Raw genomic sequence first — 19,837 nt, 5'->3', positions numbered from 1 at the left:
TAGGCCTTCCCTGCTTCTGGAATATTATTATGCTGCACAAATGAGACCTTTAATCGGATTATGTTCACCCACTTATTCGGTAGGGTGGAAAGATGTTTAAGAAACTGTTACAAAGGACATACCAATTATGGCATTATTAGCTGACAAAAAACTGCAAACTAATAGCAGCTCTACAAATGACCCTATGTATGAATCTCTCTTGAATTTGTGGAATAGAGTTATGCAAATTTGTAAGTTGGAAAATCTCTCCCGAATCCTCAGGTGGTGTGCGTACGACTCTGACTTCAAGCCAAATGCCTTTGATAAAAGATTTCAAAGTTGGATCTCAAAGAGACTTACTAGCTGTTATTCTTTTATCACAAAGGGCGTTATGAGTTTTGAATTTCTACAAAAAAATGTGGATTCGCCAGGATGATTTCTATCGATACTTACAGGTTAGACATTATTTTGATCAGAATATAAAAACATCATGGGATGAAAGTAACTTGGGGTTCTTGCAGACTTTTCTAACATTAATTAAACATTTCCTCAAAAGAAAATAATATCTAAAGTATATTAAAGTCATTCAACAAGGTAAACAGGCCAATACGGAATACATTAAGAGAGATGGGAAATGGAAGGAAATATGGAAATTTCAAGTGAAAGCTGGGTGAACTTCTGTAGATTGCGATGGGTCACTACGGGTTCTAACACTTGGCGAGAGTTTTGTTGGAAGAACCTAACCAGGTTTTTACTACACCTATTCAAAAGAGACATCAGGGTTGTGGTGATCTCTGCTGGACATCCTGTGGGTCCTCAGGGGCTAATCATTTCCATATTTTTTGGTATTGTTCGGTGATAACATTGTATTGGACACAGGTATGTGAGCATATTAATAATGCATTTGGCAGTAAAATACTCTGTAACTTTGAAAATGTGTCTTTGGGCAATGTGAATGTAATAGATTGGAGAAAGAAAGATCAAAGGTTGCTCTGGATACTATTGGCAGCAAGTAAGAAAGCCGTAACAAGGAAATGGTTAAAACCGACCCGTCGACAGTTGAAGACTGGATTAGCACAATTCAAGAAATCTATACCATGGAAAAGCTTTCTTTTACCCTCAGGACTCAAAGGGACAAGTTTTACACTATCTGGTCAAAGTGGACTGACTATGTGAAGCCCATAAGGTCGGATTTTCAGTAAAGTAACAATATGTAAAGGTGTGGCAATAATATGTAAGTGTGTGCTAACCATATTTTTGTAAAGGTAATCCTCCCATACATGTTCAACTCAAAAACGTTAAAAATAAAAATGAGGAAAAAAAGAAACGTGTGAGACTAAGACTGAGGCTCTACCTCTCTGTTGGGCTGCTGGGAGTCTGTGGCCGTCTTCTTCAAGATCTTGACCAATACCGGGTGTTCGGTATCCAGCCGTGTGCACTGAGCCACGTCACAAAAGACGCCCCGATACTTGAAGCTTCCAAACCGGTACTCAGTGATGCCGCCAGACAGCAGGTCCATGGGATGGAAGTCAGAGTTGTCAGATCCTGATCCACAAACATGGAGAGAAAAACGTGTTCAATCAGTGCATTCAGTCAACACATCAGGGACAAACACACAACTAATACTGATGATTTCTAGACCATTTAAATGAATAGTGTATGTCAGAAATCACAGATATAACAGTGATGAGTTAAAACAACATTAGATTCAAAGTGCATCATTGACACTTTATCGGTATTTATTTCAACTTTGTTTTGTTTTAAAACTGAATGCAGCATGACTGACTTGATCCTCAGCTGGAGTTTTTCTGTTTGTTTTCTGCTTTGATTTTGTCTTCGGCCTGATCTTCAGATTTACTGATGTTTATTTGTGTAAATCAGTTTGTAATTTGTGCAGATTTTTGTTAAAAAAAAAAGAGAGACATTTTAATCCGGATCACAGTTCACAGACTGCTCCTTTCTAGGTTACATTTTACTGTACAAACACCTGCTGCACACAAACTCATTCTCAACTTCAGCAACAACAAGTTCATGTTATTTTCGTCACAAAACAGTCACTGCAGACCACTTATGAGCACATATTTCAACATATTTCAACATGTACAGATGAATCCAGGTCTTTTCAAAGTGTGTGAAATATGAGATCATGTTGGTGTTTTAGTGTCTCTTACCTGGTTGACTTGAGGATCCTGACAACTGCAGATGTTCGCTTTGGTTGGTTGAACCAGACATATTTAAATGCCAAAGTGGTTGAAATCAACGTAGTCGATCAGCAGATGAACAACGGTGTTGTTGCCTCTGGTGTGATCAGATGAAAGTGAAATGATTTCTGACTGAGGCTGTTAAACTTGTTAGCTTCATTCCATTCAGTTAGAACAGTTACAGCAAAAAAAAACAATTTTAAATCAAAACAATGTCAGGCTGGCTGCAGCCAGGCCGAGATAGTGCTCTCTCCTCTCATGTCCTTATTTGGCGTTTCCTGCAGCAGGGCAGCAGGTGAAACAATTTTAAATGAAAACAACTAGTAACAACTAGTTTCGTGTCATTTGTCTTTTTTTGTCATTTTGTCTCTCGCTTTTTTCGCTTTGTGTATCATTTTTGTCATCTTTTTGTTTAATTGTTTTTTGTCTTTTTTGTCTGACTTTTGTCATTTTGATCAAAAAGTAAAATACTGTATCATTCAGTTCCAAATACCTGTGACTGAATTTTTTGTGTCTTTGTAGAAACACTTTGATCTGTAATTTGCAATGTGTAAATGATAAACTGAGGCATAATATTGCTGAAATTGAACTTATTTTTCTTCAGAAATTCCAGGTTGTTCATAATGTTTGGTCAAAAGAAAATTCCTTAAATGTGAACATTTTCAGAATATACTTTTTTGCACTAAAACAAAGGGAACATTTGGAGTTGTGGTTATTATAGATTATTATGCTGTGATTTTACTGGTCCAGCCCACTGGAGATCAAATTGGGCAGAATGTGACCCCTGAACTAAAATGAGTTTAAACCACTGCTTTACATTCTAAACATCCTTCATTATCTCTCTAAACTCATCTGCACCTTCATCGTCACCTGCACATCCAAGTACATTCTCATTTGCACATTTTGTCAGTCATATTCTGTGGATTTTTCTATATTATATTTAATACATTTTTATTTTATTTCATTTCATTGTATCTTTTTTTAAATTTTATCTTCACTTTGTTCCCAAATATTCTGTGTTGTCTTATTGCTTACCCTTTTATTGATGATCAGTGCTGCTGTAACAACTACATTTCCCTCTGCGGATTACCAAGGAAAGCAAAAATTCAACTTAAAACATAGTTTATATTAAGTTCTTATTCCAATATTGTCTTTTTGACTTTGTTAAAGCAACTTTTTATGATCAGATGTTTCCAAAAATCAAACGTCGAGTTCTGTGGAGCCATAATGCTGACAGTAAATTTTGGCATTGAAAAATGTTGAATTGAAAGCGAAAATACAAACATTGAAAAAACTCAATCTTTGTTAGGATATTTTTTGTACTATGATGTGTTTTACAATGCCAATCTTTAGATTTTTTATTACAATCTATTTATTTTTTCACGTTTCACAGGTTTTCAGTTCCAACTTTCTGATTTTCAGTTACAGTTTTCTTGTTTCAAGTTTCAATCTTACTGGCAGTGTTTTCGCGTGAGGGACGGGAGCTAGGGGGGACGGGGCTTATAGCGCAACAACGCGCTTCTTGGTTTTGAGGAAAGGGGACCGTGCCATTTTTAAACAGCCCAGCGAGTAGCAGTAATGTTGAGTGTTTGTGTTTTAAAAACCGGTAAATATAGAAGCAAAATCCAAGCAGCAACGGTCTGAGGAGGAGACCCAAAGCTTCCTGGAACTGTGGTCTTCATTTGAAATTCAGTGGAAGTTAGAGGGAGCCTCTTGGACCACACCAGTGTTCGAAACAATCCAGTGGGAGATGGTTACAGCTGTATGAACGGAGCCTGACTAACTCCTCAACAAACTAAAAAGCTCAGAAATGACTACAAGGACCAGAAAAGGCAGCCGGGATGCAGCAGTTTTTGGCCAAAAAGCCAAGAGTACCTGGATGCAGACCTCCAATCTCCAAGGCTGACAGGAAACAAGTGACCTCCATGGGTGACAGGAAATACGTCACCTCCATGGGAGACAGGAAGTTGTTCGTATTTTATGTATGGTTCTAAAAACGTGCAATTTTAAAAAATAAATAAATGTATTTATATAGCATTCAGCTTTCTGTCTTGTGCTCGTTCACATAAAAGAGGGGTTTGGAGCATAATGCCATCTCCTTCTCCACATAATGGACAAATCTCGGTCCGTTTTAGCCTAAATTGCTAAAACTGCTAACAGTGGAAATGAACATTCATTCATGTATTTACAAGAACCAGTTGGATTATTAACCTTTTTCCGTGAAAAAGAGATCTAATCTTTAAAAAATATATAAATTATAACTGAAAAATATGAATGAAAACATATTTATCCATCTGGTTCCAAACCAGAATCAGTAATCAGTAACAATGCTATAGTAAACACACAGCTCTTGTTTAAGGGTTGAATCACAAGAGGAACTAATAATACACCTGATACTAACGCAAAGATTCACATACTTTTTCCCTCATGGATATGTAATAAAGGGTAATTTTCCTCAATAAATAAATGACCAAGGTGTTTTATTTTTTTTTATATAATTGGCTTCTCTTTATAATTGGTTTCTATTTTTTACTTTTAGGACTTGTTTAGGACTCCATTAAGGTCACATTAGGAGGAGACATTGTAGTGTAATATTTCTGGGTACAATGCGCTACAATAACAGATGATATAATTATGGCAAATGCTATTAGACTAAAGACCAGAAGTAAAACATATGTACTCAAAACATATCGGTGTAAACTTCAGATAATATAACCTTTGACATTTACTAAAATAATATGCATGAAATCTATCACAAAATAATAAGGGTAAGATGTGGAGCAAAAAATCTAAACATGTCCTGGCATGTTCTCTGGAACAGATGACCTGATGATAACCTAATGTTTTCTGTAAAATGAGATCCAGGGGTGAAATATGATAACCTGACGTCATGATCTGACCAATAGATTTAGAAAAGCATAATGGTGTCAAAACTGCCACTCCTGTCATACGCCCTATAGGCGTGGAATAATGACCAAGGCTCAGCTCAGCTCAGTATCTTCAGTTCTTCTTGGGGTGTTATCGCTACTAAGAATTACTCCTGGATTTTTTCTTGATAAATAAATCCTTCTGCCATCCGAATGCTGACTTCTGTTGGTGATTTTTTTTTTTTTTTTAAAGATCTGAACACAGTCAAGTCATAGACTCTGGCTTTGATTTGTTACTTAGTTTACACTTCAACATCTTGTGTAAAGTGCTTGAACATGAGATGAAATGAAAATCATGAGCAGAATAATTTATGTAGTCATTAAAACAAGTAAGAGTGGATGTAATATTAAGATTATTGTGATGAGGCAATTAACATTTCTGCAAAAAAAACCAGTCAACACAAAATATTTTCTTTTTTACCAGGGCTACCAATGTGAAGATGGGTTTTCTTTTTCATTTAGTCGTTTGAACTGATTTAATTATTAAACAGTTATTTATTTTCTGTTTTACTAAGATTTATTTTCAAGGCACTTGTCTGTTGATAGTTTGTGAAGTTGTAAAGTGTCTGTAGTATTTCATGATGCAAAGTTTCACATAAAGTCGTTTTCTGTCAGTCAAAACAAGCACAGCAGTGTGGTTGTGTGAGAGTATACGAAGTTACATGTATTTGCTTTCATTATTGAGTTTTAAACTTCAACTTAGATTCAGGATTTCAAGTTATTGAGGGCTGAAGGCTGATAAGTGGAACCATGTCTTATAAAAACAGAGTTCAGTCATTATTTATTCCATTAAAGGTTACTAAGTTGAATATATTTGACTTTTTCTCTCATTAATTTGAAGATATTCATAACCTGGTGACAAAGATGAATGAATCAAGCTTCTTTAAACAAAATTCTAAATACAATCTGTTTTCTTAAACTGCTGCTGAAACTACAACTCCACTGCCATTTCTGTGGTTCATACCACTGCTGCTCCTTCTACAGCTGTGATCCCTGCTGAAAGTCTCACTGCTTTTCCAGCTGACAGTCAGACCACTGAGGACATTTCATTCAGCTGCTGTTTCTGTTTATTTTGCAAGGAAGTAAATGAATAAATGAAAGGAAAATGAAATAGTAAAAAAATAATGAAATAGCAAACAAAAAATGAAAGAATGAAGAATAAATGAAACAGAAAACAATAAATGAAATAACAAACAAGAAATGAAATAATGACAAAGAAATGAAACAGAAAACAATAAACAAAATGGTTAACAATAAAAGAAATAATAAAGACTAAATGGAAAAATAAACATGAAATAAACAGAAACAGAAAACAATAAGCTGAAAAAAATTAAAGAAATAAATGAAATAATAAACAATAAAAGTGAGTTACTCCGTAACTTGTACAGAGCAACAACTGCACAGAGATCTGAAGACTCTGCCAAAAAATCTCCTGACTCTTTTCAGAGGCCTCCTCGGAGCCTTTCTGGTGTCAGGAGCTTCAGCCACCACTTCACCATTCAGTTCAGCAGTAGTGGGAGTTTCTGCTGGACCTTGATCAGCTGAAACAGCGTCATTCAGGTCAGTCTGAACGGTGATGGGTGAAGCAGAGGAGACCGCAGACTCATTAAGATCTGCTTCTGGAGACTCTGCTGGATGTTCTTCTGCACAAGTTGTCTCTGTGTCCAGTATGGCAGAGCTCTCTGAAGGCTCATCAGGAGGTGAAAAGGTGTCACCCGAAGAGGAGGCGGCAGCGTCGGCCACGACAGCAGCTGCATCTGAAGTAGAGCTCTCTGAAGGCTCACTAGGAGCTGAAACAGTGTCACCCGGAGAGGAGGTGGCAGCGTCGGCCAAAAAAGCAGCTTCATCTGATTCAGAGCTCTCTGAACCCTCATCAGGAGGTGAAACGGTGTCACCCGAAGAGGAGGCCGCAGCCTCGGAGGGAGCTGAGACCATGTCACTGAAAGAAGAACCACAACAAAGAAATGAATAAAATATTCAACTAATCCATCAACTAGTGGAACATTCCATCAAATAAAGCATCCAGCTTCCATCCAGCCGTCACTTACTGAGAGCTGTTGTCCTCCTTGCTGTAGAACAGAAACGGGTGTTGCAGAGCCTCACTTGGTGAAATTCGGCTCTCTGGATTCAGATGCAGCATCTTCTTTAGGAGGCTTGCGAACAGTTTGGTCTCATAACTGTCCACATCTGGATCCAGCTGCATTTGGAAAAAAAAGATTTAATGGTTGTTCAAAACAGCACACATGTTAGAAATCAGCATTTCCATGTTCAGACAATCAACAAGAGAATGTATTTGATATGTTAAAAGCAGAAAAACAACTTCATTGGTTTTGGCTAAATGTCAAAGAACTCTGTGCAGGACAGGCTTCCATACCTTCAGTGTCCATGTGTGCTCCGTGGACTTGAAGTAGAGCTGGTTGTTGGGGCCTTCACTCAGAAGCTCATTCTCTGGGTTAGCCAGAGTCTCCACCAAAATCTTCATCTAAACAGAGAATATCAGCTACATCAGCATAAAAGGCACTCCTGCATCTATTTGACTTCCAACATCCTAGAACAGTGGAGGACATACCAGGTGATACTGACACCTCTGAGGGAACAGCGGGCTGCCGAGGAACAAGGTGGACAGAACAGCACCCACTGACCACATATCCACTGCCTCAGAGATGGGTAGACCCACAAGAACATCAGGACACCTGAAGAAGGAAGACAACAGTCAGTGATTGCAGTGACTTCCTGCTCAGTTTTACATGTTCATGATTTTTGGTGACATCAGATCAGATGAGTCAAAGAAGAGCAGCAGTACATGATGCTGGAAGACAGATCTTCCAACCTACCTGTATCCAACAAGCTGCTTGACGGAGCTGCTCTTCACTTCACCAACTGGGATGGCTGAGTTGAAACTAGTAAGTTTCACTGTGAAGTTCTGCTGGTCTTCCTGTTTCATCAACATCACAGTATGTGGGTTGATGTTTCTGTGAACGATGCCAGCAGTCTTCAGAGTGCAGAGAGCTGAGAGCAGCTGCAGGACCAGAAGAAGAAACAAAGATTGAATCTGGTTGTTCAGATGTTGGTTATATGTTGGCTTGATATGTTCTGTAAATCAGTAGACATTGTTTGGTGATGGAATCATCAAATCCACGTACCTGCTGTGTAATGGGTCTGATTTCTCCAAGTGACAGAGGTTCTCCACGTCTCTCCCTCAACAGCTTGTGAAGGCTCTTGTCCAGCGTTTCAAAAACTAGACAAGTTTGCCCTTTGCAGTCAAAGTCATCAAGGAACCTGACAATGTGGAGGGGGTCAAGTCCTCGGATCCTCTTCAGAACGTCCAGCTAGAGAGGAAACAGAAGACATCAGACGGATGAATCATCTGAGAGACAGTTCATGTTAACGACCTGATGAAATGTGTGAGACTGTGGGAATTTTGATATAAAGTATTGGCTGCATTTGGCTATCCAAATCAATTTCTTTAGAAAGAGGAACCTGCCAAGGCTGTGGAGCATCAGCTTTACTTTTTTCTTTATTTATTGAGCCCTTAGCTCAATGGATGAGGCAGAGTACAGAAATTAAAGGTGTTACTTTAAAATCAGGGGAGCAAAGATTAGCTCTGTTTGCTGATGACATATTAATATTCCTGACGGACCCCACTCAGTCGCTTCCCAAATGAATGAAAATGCTGGATGAATATGGCTCTTTTTCAGGCTATAAGTTCAATATTACCAAAACTCAGGAATTAAAGCTTAATTACAATCCACCTACACACATTAAAAGTGCACACAAATGGAAATGAAATGCCCATAGCATTAAATATTTGGTAACTGTCCTGACAAAGGATCCATCTGAAATGTTTCAGGCCAATTACGGGCCTCTAATTTCAAAAATAAGATCAGATTTACAAAGATGGAATAATGTCCCTTTTTTGGCTCTACATTCTTGGGTGGACTCAATCAGAATGAGTATCCTCCCTCGTTTCCTTTACCTTTTTCAATGTCTCCCAATTCAGATAGTCCAAAAACATTTTGATGAGTGGGACAAACTACTGACAAAATATATTTGGCCAAATAAAAGAGCAAGGATAAAATATCAGACAATGCAATTAACAAAAGAGAAAGGGGGGATAGGCCTTCCCTGCCTTCTGGAATATTATTATGCTGCACAAATGAGACCTTTAATCGGATTATGTTCACCCACTTATTCGGTCGGGTGGAAAGATGTTTAAGAAACTGTTACAAAGGACATACCAATTATGGCATTATTAGCTGACAAAAAACTGCAAACTAATAGCAGCTCTACAAATGACCCTATGTATGAATCTCTCTTGAATTCGTGGAATAGAGTTATGCAAATTTGTAAGTTGGAAAATCTCTCCCGAATCCTCAGGTGGTGTGCGTACGACTCTGACTTCAAGCCAAATGCCTTTGATAAAAGATTTCAAAGTTGGATCTCAAAGAGACTTACTAGCTGTTATTCTTTTATCCACAAAGGGGCGTTATGAGTTTTGAATTTCTACAAAACAAATTTGGATTCGGCCAGGATGATTTCTATCGATACTTACAGGTTAGACATTATTTTTGATCAGAACATAAAAACATCATGGGATGAAAGTAACTTGGGGTTCTTGCAGACTTTTCTAACATTAATTAAAACATTTCCTCAAAAGAAAATAATATCTAAAGTATATAAAGCCATTCAACAAGGTAAACAGGCCAATACGGAATACATTAAGAGAAGATGGGAAATGGAAGGAAATATGGAAATTTCAAGTGAAAGCTGGGTGAACTTCTGTAGATTGCAATGGGTCACTTGGCGAGAGTTTTTTTTGGAAGAACCTAACCAGGTTTTTGACTACACCTATTCAAAAGAGACATCAGGGTTGTGGTGTGTCTTTGGGCAATGTGAATGTAATAGATTGGAGAAAGAAGGATCAAAGGTTGCTCTGGATACTATTGGCAGCCGGACCCGTGGACAGTTGAAGACTGGATTAGCACAATTCAAGAAATCTATACCATGGAAAATCTTTCTTTTACCCTCAGGACTCAAAGGGACAAGTTTTACACTATCTGGTCAAAGTGGACTGACTATGTGAAGCCCATAAGGTCGGATTTTCAGTAAAGTAACAATATGTAAAGGTGTGGAAATAATATGTAAGTGTGTGCTAACCATGTTTTTGTAAAGGTAATCCTCCCATACATGTTCAGCTCAAAAACGTTAAAAATAAAAATGAGAAAAAAAAGAAACGTGTGAGACTAAGACTGAGGCTCTACCTCTCTGTTGGGCTGCTGGGAGTCTGTGGCCGTCTTCTTCAAGATCTTGACCAATACCGGGTGTTCGGTATCCAGCCGTGTGCACTGAGCCACGTCACAAAAGACGCCCCGATACTTGAAGCTTCCAAACCGGTACTCAGTGATGCCGCCAGACAGCAGGTCCATGGGATGGAAGTCAGAGTTGTCAGATCCTGATCCACAAACATGGAGAGAAAACCGTGTTCAATCAGTGCATTCAGTCAACACATCAGGGACAAACACACAACTAATACTGATGATTTCTAGACCATTTAAATGAGGAGCGTATGTCAGAAAATCACAGATATAACAGTGATGAGCTCAAACAACATTAGATTCAAAGTGCATCATTGACACTTTATCGGTATTTATTTCAACTTTGTTTTGTTTAAAAACTGAATGCAGCATGACTGACTTGATCCTCAGCTGGAGTTTTTCTGTTTGTTTTCTACTTTGATTTTGTCTTCGGCCTGATCTTCAGATTTACTGATGTTTATTTGTGTAAATCAGTTTGTAATTTGTGCAGATTTTTGTAAAAAAAAAAAAGAGAGACATTTTAATCCGGATCACAGTTCACAGACTGCTCCTTTCTAGGTTACATTTTACTGTACAAACACCTGCTGCACACAAACTCATTCTCAACTTCAGCAACAACAAGTTCATGTTATTTTCATCACAAAACAGTCACTGCAGACCACTTATGAGCACATATTTCAACATATTTCAACATGTACAGATGAATCCAGGTCTTTTCAAAGTGTGTGAAATATGAGATCATGTTGGTGTTTTAGTGTCTCTTACCTGGTTGACTCGAGGATCCTGACAACTGCAGATGTTCGCTTTGGTTGGTTGAAACAGACATATTTAAATGCCAAAGTGGTTGAAATCAACGTATTCGATCAGCAGATGAACAACGGTGTTGTTGCCTCTGGTGTGATCAGATGAAAGTGAAATGATTTCTGACTGACGCTGTTAAACTTGTTAGCTTCATTCCATTCAGTTAGAACAGTTACAGCAAAAAAAAACAATTTTAAATCAAAACAATGTCAGGCTGGCTGCAGCCAGGCCGAGATAGTGCTCTCTCCTCTCATGTCCTTATTTGGCGTTTCCTGCAGCAGGGCAGCAGGTGAGACAATTTTAAATGAAAACAACTAGCAACAACTAGTTTCGTGTCATTTGTCTTTTTTTTTGTCATTTTGTCTCTCGCTTTTTTCACTTTGTGTATCATTTTTGTCATCTTTTTTGTTTTCATTGTTTTTTGTCTTTTTTGTCTGACTTTTGTCATTTTGATCAAAAAGTAAAATACTGTATCATTCAGTTCCAAATACCTGTGACTGAATTTTTTGTGTCTTTGTAGAAACACTTTGATCTGTAATTTGCAATGTGTAAATGATAAACTGAGGCATAATATTGCTGAAATTGAACTTATTTTTCTTCAGAAATTCCAGGTTGTTCATAATGTTTGGTCAAAAGAAAATTCCTTAAATGTGAACATTTTCAGAATGTTCTTTTTTGCACTAAAACAAAGGGAACATTTGGAGTTGTGGTTATTTATAGATTATTATGCTGTGATTTTACTGGTCCAGCCCACTGGAGATCAAATTGGGCAGAATGTGACCCCTGAACTAAAATGAGTTTAAACCACTGCTTTACATTCTAAACATCCTTCATTATCTCTCTAAACTCATCTGCACCTTCATCGTCACCTGCACATCCAAGTACATTCTCATTTGCACATTTTGTCAGTCATATTCTGTGGATTTTTTCTATATTATATTAAATATGTTTTAATTTTATTTCATTTCATTGTATCTTTTTTAAAATTTTATCTTCACTTTGTTCCCAAATATTCTGTGTTGTCTTATTGCTTACCCTTTTATTGATGATCAGTGCTGCTGTAACAACTACATTTCCCTCTGCGGATTACCAAGGAAAGCAAAAATTCAACTTAAAACATAGTTTATATTAAGTTCTTATTCCAATATTGTCTTTTTGACTTTGTTAAAGCAACTTTTTATGATCAGATGTTTCCAAAAATTAAACGTCGAGTTCTATGGAGCCATAATGCTGACAGTAAATTTTGGCATTGAAAAATGTTGAATTGAAAGCGAAAATACAAACATTGAAAAAACTCAATCATTTTTAGGATATTTTTTGTACTATGATGTGTTTTACAATGCCAATCTTTAGATTTTTTATTACAATCTATTTATTTTTTCACGTTTCACAGGTTTTCAGTTTCAACTTTCTGATTTTCAGTTACAGTTTTCTTGTTTCAAGTTTCAATCTTACTGGCAGTGTTTTCGCGTGAGGGGCGGGAGCTAGGGGGGACGGGGCTTATAGCGCGAGAACGCGCTTCTTGGTTTTGAGGAAAGGGGACCGTGCCGTTTTTAAACAGCCAAGCGAGTAGCAGTAATGTTGAGTGTTTGTGTTTTAAAAACCGGTAAATATAGAAGCAAAATCCAAGCAGCAACGGTCTGAGGAGGAGACCCAAAGCTTCCTGGAACTGTGGTCTTCATTTGAAATTCAGTGGAAGTTAGAGGGAGCCTCTTGGACCACACCAGTGTTCGAAACAATCCAGTGGGAGATGGCTACAGCTGTATGAACGGAGCCTGACTAACTCCTCAACAAACTAAAAAGCTCAGAAATGACTACAAGGACCAGAAAAGGCAGCCGGGATGCAGCAGTTTTTGGCCAAAAAGCCAAGAGTACCTGGATGCAGACCTCCAATCTCCAAGGCTGACAGGAAACACGTGACCTCCATGGGTGACAGGAAATACGTCACCTCCATGGGAGACAGGAAGTTGTTCGTATTTTATGTATGGTTCTAAAAACGTGCAATTTTAAAAAATAAATAAATGTATTTATATAGCATTCAGCTTTCTGTCTTGTGCTCGTTCACATAAAAGAGGGGTTTGGAGCATAATGCCATCTCCTTCTCCACATAATGGACAAATCTCGGTCCGTTTTAGCCTAAATTGCTAAAACTGCTAACAGTGGAAATGAACATTCATTCATGTATTTACAAGAACCGGTTGGATTATTAACCTTTTTCCGTGAAAAAGAGATCTAATCTTTAAAAAAATATATAAATTATAACTGAAAAATATGAATGAAAACATATTTATCCATCTGGTTCCAAACCAGAATCAGTAATCAGTAACAATGCTATAGTAAACACACAGCTCTTGTTTAAGGGTTGAATCACAAGAGGAACTAATAATACACCTGATACTAACGCAAAGATTCACATACTTTTTCCCTCATGGATATGTAATAAAGGGTAATTTTCCTCAATAAATAAATGACCAAGGTGTTTTATTTTTTTATAATTGGCTTCTCTTTATAATTGGTTTCTATTTTTTACTTTTAGGACTTGTTTAGGACTCCATTAAGGTCACATTAGGAGGAGACATTGTAGTGTAATATTTCTGGGTACAATGCGCTACAATAACAGATGATATAATTATGGCAAATGCTATTAGACTAAAGACCAGAAGTAAAACATATGTACTCAAAACATATCGGTGTAAACTTCAGATAATATAACCTTTGACATTTACTACAATAATATGCATGAAATATATCACAAAATAATAAGGGTAAGACGTGGAGCAAAAAATCTAAACATGTCCTGGCATGTTCTCTGGAACAGATGACCTAATGATAACCTAATGTTTTCTGCAAAATGAGATCCAGGGGTGAAATATGATAACCTGACGTCATGATCTGACCAATAGATTTAGAAAAGCATAATGGTGTCAAAACTGCCACTCCTGTCATACGCCCTATAGGCGTGGAATAATGACCAAGGCTCAGCTCAGCTCAGTATCTTCAGTTCTTCTTGGGGTGTTATCGCTACTAAGAATTACTCCTGGATTTTTTCTTGATAAATAAATCCTTCTGCCATCCGAATGCTGACTTCTGTTGGTGATTTTTTTTTTTTTTTTTTTTAGATCTGAACACAGTCAAGTCATAGACTCTGGCTTTGATTTGTTACTTAGTTTACACTTCAACATCTTGTGTAAAGTGCTTGAACATGAGATGAAATGAAAATCATGAGCAGAATAATTTATGTAGTCATTAAAACAAGTAAGAGTGGATGTAATATTAAGATTATTGTGATGAGGCAATTAACATTTCTGCAAAAAAAACCAGTCAACACAAAATATTTTCTTTTTTACCAGGGCTACCAATGTGAAGATGGGTTTTCTTTTTCATTTAGTCCTTTGAACTGATTTAATTATTAAACAGTTATTTATTTTCCGTTTTACTAAGATTTATTTTCAAGGCACTTGTCTGTTGATAGTTTGTGAAGTTGTAAAGTGTCTGTAGTATTTCATGATGCAAAGTTTCACATAAAGTCGTTTTCTGTCAGTCAAAACAAGCACAGCAGTGTGGTTGTGTGAGGGTATACGAAGTTACATGTATTTGTTTTCATTATTGAGTTTTAAACTTCAACTTAGATTCAGGATTTCAAGTTATTGAGGGCTGAAGGCTGATAAGTGGAACCATGTCTTATAAAAACAGAGTTCAGTCATTATTTATTCCATTAAAGGTTACTAAGTTGAATATATTTGACTTTTTCTCTCATTAATTTGAAGATATTCATAACCTGGTGTCAAAGATGAAGGAATCAAGCTTCTTTAAACAAAATTCTAAATACAATCTGTTTTCTTAAACTGCTGCTGAAACTACAACTCCACTGCCATTTCTGTGGTTCATACCACTGCTGCTCCTTCTACAGCTGTGATCCCTGCTGAAAGTCTCACTGCTTTTCCAGCTGACAGTCAGACCACTGAGGACATTTCATTCAGCTGCTGTTTCTGTTTATTTTGCAAGGAAGTAAATGAATAAATGAAAGGAAAATGAAATAGTAAAAAATGAATGAAATAACAAACAAAAAATGAAAGAATGAAGAATAAATGAAACAGAAAACAATAAATGAAATAACAAACAAGAAATGAAATAATGAAAAAGAAATGAAACAGAAAACAATAAACAAAATGGTTAACAATAAAAGAAATAATAAAGACTAAATGGAAAAATAAACATGAAATAAACAGAAACAGAAAACAATAAGCTGAAAAAAATTGAAGAAATAAATGAAATAATAAACAATAAAAGTGAGTTACTCTGTAACTTGTACAGAGCAACAACTGCACAGAGATCTGAAGACTCTGCCAAAAAATCTCCTGACTCTTTTCAGAGGCCTCCTCGGAGCCTTTCTGGTGTCAGGAGCTTCAGCCACCACTTCACCATTCAGTTCAGCAGTAGTGGGAGTTTCTGCTGGACCTTGATCAGCTGAAACAGCGTCATTCAGGTCAGTCTGAACGGTGATGGGTGAAGCAGAGGAGACCGCAGACTCATTAAGATCTGCTTCTGGAGACTCTGCTGGATGTTCTTCTGCACAAGTTGTCTCTGTGTCCAGTATGGCAGAGCTCTCTGAAGGCTCATCAGGAGGTGAAACGGTGTCACCCGAAGAGGAGGCGGCAGCGTCGGCCACGACAGCAGCTGCATCTGAAGTAGAGCTCTCTGAAGGCTCACTCGGAGCTGAAACAGTGTCACCCGTAGAGGAGGTGGCAGCGTCGGCCAAAAAAGCAGCTTCATCTGAGGCAGAGCTCTCTGAACCCTCATCAGGAGGTGAAACGGTGTCACCCGAAGAGGAGGCCGCAGCCTCGGAGGGAGCTGAGACCATGTCACTGAAAGAAGAACCACAACAAAGAAATGAATAAAATATTCAACTAATCCATCAACTAGTGGAACATTCCATCAAAAAAAGCATCCAGCTTCCATCCAGCCGTCACTTACTGAGAGCTGTTGTCCTCCTTGCTGTAGAACAGAAACGGGTGTTGCAGAGCCTCACTTGGTGAAATTCGGCTCTCTGGATTCAGATGCAGCATCTTCTTTAGGAGGCTTGCGAACAGTTTGATCTCATAACTGTCCACATCTGGATCCAGCTGCATTTGGAAAAAAAAGATTTAATGCTTGTTCAAAACAGCACACATGTTAGAAATCAGCATTTCCATGTTCAGACAATCAACAAGAGAATGTATTTGATATGTTAAAAGCAGAAAAACAACTTCATTGGTTTTGGCTAAATGTCAAAGAACTCTGTGCAGGACAGGCTTCCATACCTTCAGTGTCCATGTGTGCTCCGTGGACTTGAAGTAGAGCTGGTTGTTGGGGCCTTCACTCAGAAGCTCATTCTCTGGGTTAGCCAGAGTCTCCACCAAAATCTTCATCTAAACAGAGAATATCAGCTACATCAGCATAAAAGGCACTCCTGCATCTATTTGACTTCCAACATCCTAGAACAGTGGAGGACATACCAGGTGATACTGACACCTCTGAGGGAACAGCGGGCTGCCGAGGAACAAGGTGGACAGAACAGCACCCACTGACCACATATCCACTGCCTCAGAGATGGGTAGACCCACAAGAACATCAGGACACCTGAAGAAGGAAGACAACAGTCAGTGATTGCAGTGACTTCCTGCTCAGTTTTACATGTTCATGATTTTTGGTGACATCAGATCAGATGAGTCAAAGAAGAGCAGCAGTACATGATGCTGGAAGACAGATCTTCCAACCTACCTGTATCCAACAAGCTGCTTGACGGAGCTGCTCTTCACTTCACCAACTGGGATGGCTGAGTTGAAACTAGTAAGTTTCACTGTGAAGTTCTGCTGGTCTTCCTGTTTCATCAACATCACAGTATGTGGGTTGATGTTTCTGTGAACGATGCCAGCAGTCTTCAGAGTGCAGAGAGCTGAGAGCAGCTGCAGGACCAGAAGAAGAAACAAAGATTGAATCTGGTTGTTCAGATGTTGGTTATATGTTGGCTTGATATGTTCTGTAAATCAGTAGACATTGTTTGGTGATGGAATCATCAAATCCACGTACCTGCTGTGTAATGGGTCTGATTTCCCCAAGTGACAGAGGTTCTCCACGTCTCTCCCTCAACAGCTTGTGAAGGCTCTTGTCCAGCGTTTCAAAAACTAGACAAGTTTGCCCTTTGCAGTCAAAGTCATCAAGGAACCTGACAATGTGGAGGGGGTCAAGTCCTCGGATCCTCTTCAGAACGTCCAGCTAGAGAGGAAACAGAAGACATCAGACGGATGAATCATCTGAGAGACAGTTCATGTTAACGACCTGATGAAATGTGTGAGACTGTGGGAATTTTGATATAAAGTATTGGCTGCATTTGGCTATCCAAATCAATTTCTTTAGAAAGAGGAACCTGCCAAGGCTGTGGAGCATCAGCTATACTTTTTTCTTTATTTATTGAGCCCTTAGCTCAATGGATGAGGCAGAGTACAGAAATTAAAGGTGTTACTTTAAAATCAGGGGAGCAAAGATTAGCTCTGTTTGCTGATGACATATTAATATTCCTGACGGACCCCACTCAGTCGCTTCCCAAATGAATGAAAATGCTGGATGAATATGGCTCTTTTTCAGGCTATAAGTTCAATATTACCAAAACTCAGGTGTTAAAGCTTAATTACAATCCACCTACACACATTAAAAGTGCACACAAATGGAAATGAAATGCCCATAGCATTAAATATTTGGTAACTGTCCTGACAAAGGATCCATCTGAAATGTTTCAGGCCAATTACGGGCCTCTAATTTCAAAAATAAGATCAGATTTACAAAGATGGAATAATGTCCCTTTTTTGGGTCTACATTCTTGGGTGGACTCAATCAGAATGAGTATCCTCCCTCGTTTCCTTTACCTTTTTCAATGTCTCCCAATTCAGATAGTCCAAAAACATGTTGATGAGTGGGACAAACTACTGACAAAATATATTTGGCCAAATAAAAGAGCAAGGATAAAATATCAGACAATGCATTTAACAAAAGAGAAAGGGGGGATAGGCCTTCCCTGCCTTCTGGAATATTATTATGCTGCACAAATGAGACCTTTAATCGGATTATGTTCACCCACTTATTCGGTAGGGTGGAAAGATGTTTAAGAAACTGTTACAAAGGACATACCAATTATGGCATTATTAGCTGACAAAAAACTGCAAACTAATAGCAGCTCTACAAATGACCCTATGTATGAATCTCTCTTGAATTCGTGGAATAGAGTTATGCAAATTTGTAAGTTGGAAAATCTCTCCCGAATCCTCAGGTGGTGTGCGTACGACTCTGACTTCAAGCCAAATGCCTTTGATAAAAGATTTCAAAGTTGGATCTCAAAGAGACTTACTAGCTGTTATTCTTTTATCCACAAAGGGGCGTTATGAGTTTTGAATTTCTACAAAAAAAATGTGGATTCGGCCAGGATGATTTCTATCGATACTTACAGGTTAGACATTATTTTTGATCAGAATATAAAAACATCATGGGATGAAAGTAACTTGGGGTTCTTGCAGACTTTTCTAACATTAATTAAAACATTTCCTCAAAAGAAAATAATATCTAAAGTATATAAAGCCATTCAACAAGGTAAACAGGCCAATACGGAATACATTAAGAGAAGATGGGAAATGGAAGGAAATATGGAAATTTCAAGTGAAAGCTGGGTGAACTTCTGTAGATTGCGATGGGTCACTACGGGTTCTAACACTTGGCGAGAGTTTTTTTTGGAAGAACCTAACCAGGTTTTTTACTGCACCTATTCAAAAGAGACATCAGGGTTGTGGTGTGTCTTTGGGCAATGTGAATGTAATAGATTGGAGAAAGAAGGATCAAAGGTTGCTCTGGATACTATTGGCAGCCGGACCCGTGGACAGTTGAAGACTGGATTAGCACTATTCAAGAAATCTATACCATGGAAAAGCTTTCTTTTACCCTCAGGACTCAAAGGGACAAGTTTTACACTATCTGGTCAAAGTGGACTGACTATGTGAAGCCCATAAGGTCGGATTTTCAGTAAAATAACAATATGTAAAGGTGTGGAAATAATATGTAAGTGTGTGCTAACCATATTTTTGTAAAGGTAATCCTCCCATACATGTTCAGCTCAAAAACGTTAAAAATAAAAATGAGAAAAAAAAGAAACGTGTGAGACTAAGACTGAGGCTCTACCTCTCTGTTGGGCTGCTGGGAGTCTGTGGCCGTCTTCTTCAAGATCTTGACCAATACCGGGTGTTCGGTATCCAGCCGTGTGCACTGAGCCACGTCACAAAAGACGCCCCGATACTTGAAGCTTCCAAACCGGTACTCAGTGATGCCGCCAGACAGCAGGTCCATGGGATGGAAGTCAGAGTTGTCAGATCCTGATCCACAAACATGGAGAGAAAACCATGTTCAATCAGTGCATTCAGTCAACACATCAGGGACAAACACACAACTAATACTGATGATTTCTAGACCATTTAAATGAGGAGCGTATGTCAGAAAATCACAGATATAACAGTGATGAGTTAAAACAACATTAGATTCAAAGTGCATCATTGACACTTTATCGGTATTTATTTCAACTTTGTTTTGTTTAAAA

General features: G+C 38.1%; 1 protein-coding gene across 1 annotated transcript; it reads right to left on the bottom strand.

Moving 5' to 3' along the window:
* Positions 1–7,283: 7,283 nt before the first annotated feature.
* LOC127532764 (homeodomain-interacting protein kinase 2-like) lies at positions 7,284–19,634 on the bottom strand. The gene is made up of 12 exons (XM_051944792.1): positions 19,426–19,634; positions 16,984–17,478; positions 16,719–16,842; positions 16,524–16,631; positions 16,198–16,346; positions 15,587–16,088; positions 13,099–13,171; positions 10,369–10,559; positions 8,251–8,436; positions 7,942–8,159; positions 7,677–7,800; positions 7,284–7,589 (listed from the first exon to the last, which is right to left on the bottom strand). The coding sequence occupies exons 2-12, from the start codon at positions 17,097–17,099 to the stop codon at positions 7,449–7,451; spliced, it is 1,932 nt and encodes a 643-aa protein (XP_051800752.1). The 5' UTR covers positions 17,100–17,478; positions 19,426–19,634; the 3' UTR covers positions 7,284–7,448.
* Positions 19,635–19,837: the final 203 nt, after the last annotated feature.

This window comes from Acanthochromis polyacanthus, unplaced genomic scaffold (genome assembly GCF_021347895.1).
Source record: "Acanthochromis polyacanthus isolate Apoly-LR-REF ecotype Palm Island unplaced genomic scaffold, KAUST_Apoly_ChrSc contig15, whole genome shotgun sequence".
In the NCBI taxonomy this organism is placed as follows: Eukaryota; Metazoa; Chordata; class Actinopteri; family Pomacentridae; genus Acanthochromis; species Acanthochromis polyacanthus.
The sequence above is the reverse complement of the archived record's forward strand: the minus strand, read 5'-3'. Positions and strand labels throughout refer to the sequence as shown.